We start from the raw sequence: 8199 nt of genomic DNA, 5'->3' as shown, positions 1-8199 counted from the left end.
ACTAATGCCGTACGCGCATTCGTAATGTGTTGTTCTTTCACTTTTTGATTTTTTTTCTATATTTGAATCTTAAGATTAGATATTTATGAATATCTACCACTTTTATTTCCTGATTATTATAATACCATTTCTCAATATCATATTTTCTCTCACCCTTTCTAAAATAGATTTCGATTTTTGCTATATTAGAACACGATAAAAACGAAGTATTATTCATTACTCCTTACAATACAACATTGTCTGTACAACTTATGTTTCGAAACCACTGCAACTAGCCATCATTCAAACCAATACAAACTGATAGCTATCATTTGAGATATTGCGATTTACAAACTTTTAAAACCAGTTCGCATTGGAAAATATAAAAGGGAAAGGATCCTTTCTTAACCTTTCCTTTGCCAACAAAGGTCTCGATTCCATCAATCGTTGGGCAATATGCTCCATCATAAATCAGTTCACTCGAAAATACCTCACTATTTTAAAGATGAGCCTGTCATGACAGGTCTATGATCACTTATACCAGTACCAAACGAATTGCAACAAAAGTTTTAATCACCAACACGTGATCTCAATATCATGTACAAAATAACGAACAACAAAAATTGAGTGGTTGTTCCTGTTTCTCACATTTGTTTTTCGTTTTTTTTTTTTGCATAGTTTGTTCTTGTCTTTTGCCGTTGCATCACTGTCCCCGGTATGGGAAGGGTTTAGCATCCAAAACAAACTAGTTCAACTCAGCCAAATTATGTATGTGCCTGTCCAAAGTCAGGAGCCTGTATTTCAGCGATTATCTCTTTTTTGCTGTTTTACATTTTTGTTGTTCGTTATTTTGTACATGATTTTAAATAGTCCATTTGCCGCATTGATGCTGTTGTAACACACCTTTTTGGAATCGAAAACTGGTTTTCTTTACCGGACAAAATTTACAGCTTTTGCCCACGCAAAATATGATAAGTTGAAAGTAATACATTGGCATTTTAACTAATTTTTAGTGACAATTAAACAATTTCTTCAAAGGTTTTTAGCTTATAGTTTTCCCAATTGTACTGTTATACCACTGTCTCAAATTAGGGTGGCGGGGTCTGTGTCATTTGGTCTCTTGTGGAGATTTGTCTTATTGGCAATCATGCCACATCTCCTTTTTTTTTTTTATATCGGACTGTCGATCTTCTAGACCGCATAGGAATTAAATTTAACAAGATTGATTAAAAACATGAGGTACTATTTATAATTTCTTGTATTATATTTGCCTTTGGCACCTTCCGGGTATACCAGTTAGATATACACCTTGTTATTTTGTATCAGTTTTACTTGTCATTGGGTAGGAAATACAAGATTCGAAAGAAAAAAAAACAGGACGATAAAAAGTATGTTGTTTATTTATTTTATTTAATATTAGAATAATTGTAAACTAAGCATAAATCAACGTATTCTTTTTTTTTTTTTATGTTTTTAATTTTAAAACCAGTTGTATGCAATACAATCATTCCAATGTATTTTTGATATTCATTTACAATAGCAATAATTTACCACTTTTCAAAAACAGATTCGTGTCCTGTCTTATTTTTAGCCTTTTTCAGACATCAGTTTTAATTGCACTTAATGCTGATTCTGATGGCATACGATGCATTGACAATACAATGAAGCAACAATTTAATTTTCAGTATGTTTATCACAGGCAAAAGTTGCGATTATTATATGAATTTAATGTGAATTGCTCAAGAAAATGTGAATAAAAATTATTGTCAAATTAAAAATATCGATAATCTACAGATAAAGGAACTTTTGATTTTTCAATAGTTCTTAATTAACAAAAAGTAAAATCACAAAAATACTGAACTCCGAAGAAAATTCACAACAGAAAGTCCCCAAGCAAAAAGGTAAAATCAAAAGCTCAATCACATTAAACGAATAGATAACCACTATCATATTCCCAACTTGGTACAGGATTTTTCTTATTTAGAACATGGTGGATTGATTAAACCTGGTTTTAAAGGCATTTATAAAATTCAAAAACCTCATTCATGGCTTTTTAGTTATACGATTTTATTTATCTAAGTTAAATCCATCCATAAAGGATTGAACGATTTTTAAAAGTACTGGGACCGAATCCTATCCTTAACAGGTACATGGTGAGGTTAATGTAGAATCAATGTACGCTGACGGTATGGTTATTTGTTTTTTAAAGAAACTGTATCTGGTGTACAAACATTTATGAATACTTTCATGTTTGTGTCTTTGTATGTCTATATCGCCAATTGGTAACTTAGTGTTAATATAACACAAATCAAAAAATTGTTATGTTGTTGGTTTTTTTTTTAAATTGTTTGAAGAATATTTAACTATAAGAAATTGTATTATGATAACCAGAAAATACGTGGATACGTTACGTTATCTTGGAATAGTGTTTTTTTAATGGCAAATATAATGTGTTATAACAGAAACTCCTTGAATATGGCAGAAAAGCTGTGTTTTTCACACGAGAGGCCTAGATCATAACCATTGACTAGCGATGGCGAGTATAATGAACGTATACTTTCATTTGCACATGCATTATAAAATATAAACTAACTTAAACTTAATAGACGTGCAACAATTTGTAAGACAATATGATGGAGTGAGTTATTGTTTATATGAAATTCGCATTGTTTTTTTTTATCTCTTTTCAGTCATTCAAAATCATTGAGTTCCCACTCAACCAATTAAATTCGACAGAAGATAATACATGATTTTCCCACTTTATCTTTGGTAAACACAGAGTTAACAGACAAAGCATCCACAATAGATCACACAGATAAAAACAACACAGAATAAAAACAACAACACTTCGAAAATGAATCACACAGATCTTCCATCTATTCCTGACAATCCACGAATCCACATCCTTATCATCAAGATAATACGAAAACTAAAGGCTGACTATGATCTAATGCAGATGTTTGAAGTGGTACAGATGATCGTTATTTTTCTATCGCTGTTCTTTGGATTCTTCTTCCTCCTATATCCACTTTATGAAAAGCGACGAAGAACAACAGTTTGGAGTCTATGGTGGACGAATTTGTTTGGATTTATCCAAATATGCTACTGTTCAGCTACTGTAATTGTTGCTAGACACGCCTACTTAAAACCGGAACAAGACTCAATACAATGCAGTGACTTCTATTCAATTCCAATGTTCTGTGGCGTTTTATCAATAGCTGTAATTGTTGGTTCCGCTATTGGTGTGCATTTTAGAAATTCAAAAATTGTTATTCTGAAATATGTGTTTTTCACTTACACAATTCTTTGTACGCTATGTGTTATTGCCCTTCAAAGTATGACAACCACTTACCAACCGAATGGAATCGAATTGACATCAAACCTTCAGCTAGAACCAATGGCTTGTGGTCTTAACCCGAATGAGCACCTTCTCATTATAGCATGTGAATATGTTTTGTTATACATACCTATGGGAGTTGCGCTGTTAGTGGTGTACTCACGATCAAGAAAGACAACAGGTAATTAATTTAGTATTAATATATCAATAAAAGGAGACTTGGGGTACATGTCAATGATATAGCAACTTAAAGGCGAGAAAAACAAACGAGAAAGATACGTCACATGTAAAAATCACCATAGTGGATTTAACAGTAATCCAAGTCAGTAAAGAAAAGAAATCAAAATTAAAATTTGTAAACGGATTGCAATGCCATACTATTTACAATAACATAGAAATACAAAATGCACAAATCGTTTGAGAGAAAGAAACAAAATAACATTTTATAGTTTCAATATTTGATTAATTTTCTTTGATTCACGTCCTTTTAGAAATATTTCCTTATAGATTCATGAAAGATCGAATTGACAATAAATCTAATAGGTAGGTATATCAAAGTGGGTTTTCCGAGATAAACGGCGGATAATTTGACATGTATTGGAAAAGAGGTTTAAACTTTTGTTTGAAAGTTTAGAGAAAATGGCACGCTCCTTCATTTCGCTCGAAATCCAATTGGACATGACTGTATATTCATACATCCCGAACCTAAGCAATTAGGAACTCCTACTCCATGATCAGCATACATTTCTAATATCGGACGGGTGTTAATTAAGGAAGTTCGCTCCTCTGATTTTATCCATGTTGTGCCATTAAAAAAAAATGCCCATTATTAAACCCCTACTTTTATTTCCATTAATTTATTAAATATAGTTTAAAATGTCATCTTTAAAAATCTTATAAAATCCTTGTTATTTTTTTCAACATTTTTAAACGACAAAAGGTGCCCATGTTAAATATATGAAAAGTCTAATCAAAGAATTATTACATAAATACATCTGGTGCAAGAAAAATTGGTAACGTTAATTTTATTACATAGGTTCTTTAATGTGCAGTCAATGATGCAATTTTCTTTTTATTATTGATCGTGTTAATCTAGCAAGAAGTATTTACATTTGCAAAATATTAATGTATCTCTTTTTTTTCAGAAAAGCAGCAAGAAATGTATTTCTTTGTGCCTTGCAATGAAGACAACGTATGTGGATCGTGCCAGTATCAGAATTATGTCTGCCGGTCAGTTTTGTCTGCATATATACTATGTATATACATTATCAGACCTGGGGTAATCATTATTTATTCCATGTATGGTTTTCTACATCAGGACATCATTCCAAGTGTTGTATCAACCGCAGTGTATGTGTTTTTATGTTTTGAATATACTATTATATTACAAAATAGTTGTAAGCAATGCACAGGAACACAGACTGAATCGCGAAAGGATAGTTTAAAAAACAGTGATATAAGCGACTTTTTTTAAAAAGTGCTTTTCCAAACATCTATGCATTTACTTCATGGTGTTATAGTGAAAAAATATCCCGTGGCAGATCAAGATATTTTCTTAGGGGTGCCCACTGGGATCCGCTCTAATCATGCCTCAGGGATTAACTATATAATCAACAAAAATTTTCCCATAAAAGGGGGTCTGGACCCCGCCCCCTTGATTTTCATATATCAATACAAATCTTAGCCAAAAACAGAAAAGACAACAAACGAAAACAAACGAAAACACTTCGCGCAAAGACCCAGAATAATTGATTAATTTCGAAATGATGATGGTTGGTATTGAAGTGAGAAAATGTACTCCAGAAATTAGCAGACTAAGTGTGGACGTTTCCGTTGCCAATGAAGGAAAGATGGATAAACATTATACATTAAAATCTATTGCGCATGCTTAGATTGCAGCTACTGAATTACATACCAACGGCTTCAATATAACAGTTTATATAAATCAATAACTATTTACTATGTATTATTTATTATTGTTATTTATTGTGCTGATGCAACTATTAAATGGTTATTGTTATCAAATATCTGATGTTGTAATGTTATTGAAATAAAAGAAAACAGTTTCCATAAACTTATAGTTTTTTAAAGCTGATTGACGAACAGGATTTTACAGTGTAATTTCACCCCCTACTTGCAATTAGAGGCATAAAACATTGAGAAATAAATTCGGAAGGGGTATAAAAATTAATGGTAAGTAACCCACTGTCAACACTAGCCTAGGGACTATATAAGAACAACGAGAACAACGAAAATCAAGGGACGATAATTGTGGTCTTGTGGTTTTTCAAATATGAGAATTTGAGTCAAATCGGCGATTATAATTTTGACAGCTATGGTGTCCTTTTAGTTATCTTGTGTTATGCAGTACAACATGTAGGAAGACAAGTATATTTGATATAATAGTTTTAAAGTTTATTCTGTAGTAAAAAAATGTTGATAACATTTTAGTTTGGAGAATTGTGAATTTTTGATGATTGATCCTGCGTGCACTGATCAACCACTCGTTGTTTAACACTTGGTAAACATTGTTAAATAGAAATTTTTCTCCAGCTAGGTTTGAAAATCTTAGATTGTTTAAATTAGAATACAGTTTCTTTGTCCAGGAGGTTTTTTTCAGTTGCCAGAAATGTTTTGAATACAAGTGTATGTGCCTGTGTTACATACATTTTTTTCGTTCATATTTTTGTACATTAGTTAGGTCGTTAGTTTTTTTCGTTTGTATAAATTTGAGTCCTTTTATAGCTGACTATAAAAAATCCCGTAATCACAAATATAAAACATGGGCTGTTCTCATTGTTGAAGACCGTACGGAGATACATAGAGTTTAATTTCTGTGTAATTTTTTGTCTCTTGTGGAGAGTAGTCTCGTTGGCAATCATACCACTTGATCTTCTTTTTTTTATATTCAAGTTAGCTTTAAAGATCAATCTACATTTTTAAGACTGGAAATTGCGTTAGTACAACCGCACTTGGAATAAACACAATATGGTATACGCATTTGAGGAAAGATATCAATGGAGTCGAAAATGTACGGAAGCGTATAAGCGCCACACAACTTTTTTTTTAAATATTTCTCCCTATGTTACATCTTTGCGTTTTAACGCAAACATTTGCGAAATAACGCAAAACTGGGTTTTAACGCAAACATTGGCGTTATATGACGCGAACCTTTTGCGATATATAACGCAAACATTTGCGATATATAACGCCAACCTTTGCGTTAAAACGCAAATATGTTCACTTCAATTATGCATTACATTTTGTATATATAATATATGCCCGTCTGTCATTCATTTCGGTTGTGATTTACTAGTAGACAAAAAAAAAGAAACATTCAAGGCCAAACAATTTAATGAATCTTCAATAGGAATAAGGGGATACTTAAATTTGCAATTATACATAAATTGGGAATGATTTGTGCATCAGAAAAGTATTTAATTTAACAAGCAAAAATAGATAAAGTATATAGGTATATTTTAATAGAAAGAAAAAAAAACCAATGTCGTACAATTGTGAAACCGTCCAAGTCAAATAGACGAAATGGTCTTTCTGCTTTAAAATGAATTATAATTAATAAAGAAACTTTTTTTAAAATTTTTGATTTTTTTTAAATCTCAGAATAAGATAATTTAAAGATTCTCTGATAGAAAGTCATTAAAGTATCATTTTAATATAGTGAAGTATTTAAAAGATGTTTGGGTAGCAATTTGAATGGAGAGAACATAATTTTATTAATAAAACATCTTTATTCTATACAAAGGATAGCTTGTTTGAATCTAACCAGATTTACACAGTCCTCAAACGAGAGCTGACTTTGGAAGTATAGTTATATTCGGTTGTAGCTACTTTAGCAGGTTTTTTTAAAATTTTTATTCGGTATAACTTCAATTTACTCAATTTCCTGTGCAATATATATACTATGAGTATCATGGATATCATTTTGGAGGCCTTTATAGCTTGCGGTTCGGTGTGAGCCAATGCTCCGTGTTGAAGACCGTACTTTGACCTATGATGGATTAGTTTTACGAATAGTGACTTAGCCAGTGGCGGATTTAGGCGGGGGCGTGGCGGGCGTGCACCCCCCTAAAATTTGCGAAGTATGGGTGTCATCAACTTGTTTCAGTATCAGAAGAGACCATTCCTTCTTAACATTCAAAGTATATAAAAGTGTCAGTTTAACCAGGGACTTTCTATACTAAGTAACTTAGTAACAGAATCATCGTGTTTACTAATCAACTGACCTACGATTTATTCAAGTTCTATAAATATTATATACTTTAAAGGAAGGTGTCTGACTGAAAAATAAAAAAAATGTTTAAGCAGTTATAGTACAAAAAATTGTTTCATTGTATTTGCCGTTTTTATAATCAATTTCTTTGATAATCGAAGTGCCGAATTATGTTACTGTATACCGTATAACATGCATGCCCGGGATCCCCACAAAATAAAAATAACTTCGTAAATGCATCTCATTCTGATTTTAGTCGTTTGTGGGGAACACAAGTTATATATAAAGTCTGGCACGACCTCCGAAAATCCAAAAAGTAAAAACATTATGAAAGGACAATTGAAAATCACGGCGAAAATGGAATTTTTCGTTTACAAAATCTAATTCTAGTATCTAGTATTGGTCATGTGAGCTGATGTGATCTGTCTTGTCTCACTTTGCTTCCGTCGATCCGCCCGTCTATCTGTCAGCTCTTTACATTTCCATCGAACTAACCAAGTTTGTCGAGGATGGTGTTATGGAGTGCTAAAGTAATTCTTAAGTGAACCGGTTTCATTTCACATAATTGAAACCATGATGAATGGCTAAGACACACGTTGACGATCTGAAAACAAACACTTCTTATTTTTGTGATCTTTCTGTTTTCTGTTTA

General features: G+C 32.0%; 1 protein-coding gene across 1 annotated transcript; it reads left to right on the top strand.

Annotated features, from left to right (window-relative positions):
- The first annotated feature begins 1251 nt into the window (after nucleotides 1-1251).
- LOC134712434 (uncharacterized) lies at nucleotides 1252-5331 on the top strand. Its single transcript, XM_063573969.1, has 3 exons — nucleotides 1252-1367; nucleotides 2670-3497; nucleotides 4462-5331. Exons 2-3 carry the CDS (start codon nucleotides 2834-2836, stop codon nucleotides 4788-4790), a joined length of 993 nt encoding a protein of 330 aa, XP_063430039.1. The 5' UTR covers nucleotides 1252-1367; nucleotides 2670-2833; the 3' UTR covers nucleotides 4791-5331.
- Nucleotides 5332-8199: the final 2868 nt, after the last annotated feature.

Source organism: Mytilus trossulus, chromosome 3, assembly GCF_036588685.1.
Source record: "Mytilus trossulus isolate FHL-02 chromosome 3, PNRI_Mtr1.1.1.hap1, whole genome shotgun sequence".
Lineage (NCBI taxonomy): Eukaryota > Metazoa > Mollusca > Bivalvia > Mytilida > Mytilidae > Mytilus > Mytilus trossulus.
Note: the sequence above shows the minus strand (reverse complement) of the source record. Positions and strands in the feature narration are given on the sequence as shown.

Excerpts from the sequence above, each read along its gene's own strand:
- LOC134712434 (XM_063573969.1), top strand. The coding sequence starts at position 2,834 with ATGAATCACACAGATCTTCCATCTATTCCTGACAATCCACGAATCCAC. Across the intron at positions 3,498-4,461 it reads ACGATCAAGAAAGACAACAG|AAAAGCAGCAAGAAATGTAT; the intron begins GTAATTAATTTA and ends CTTTTTTTTCAG.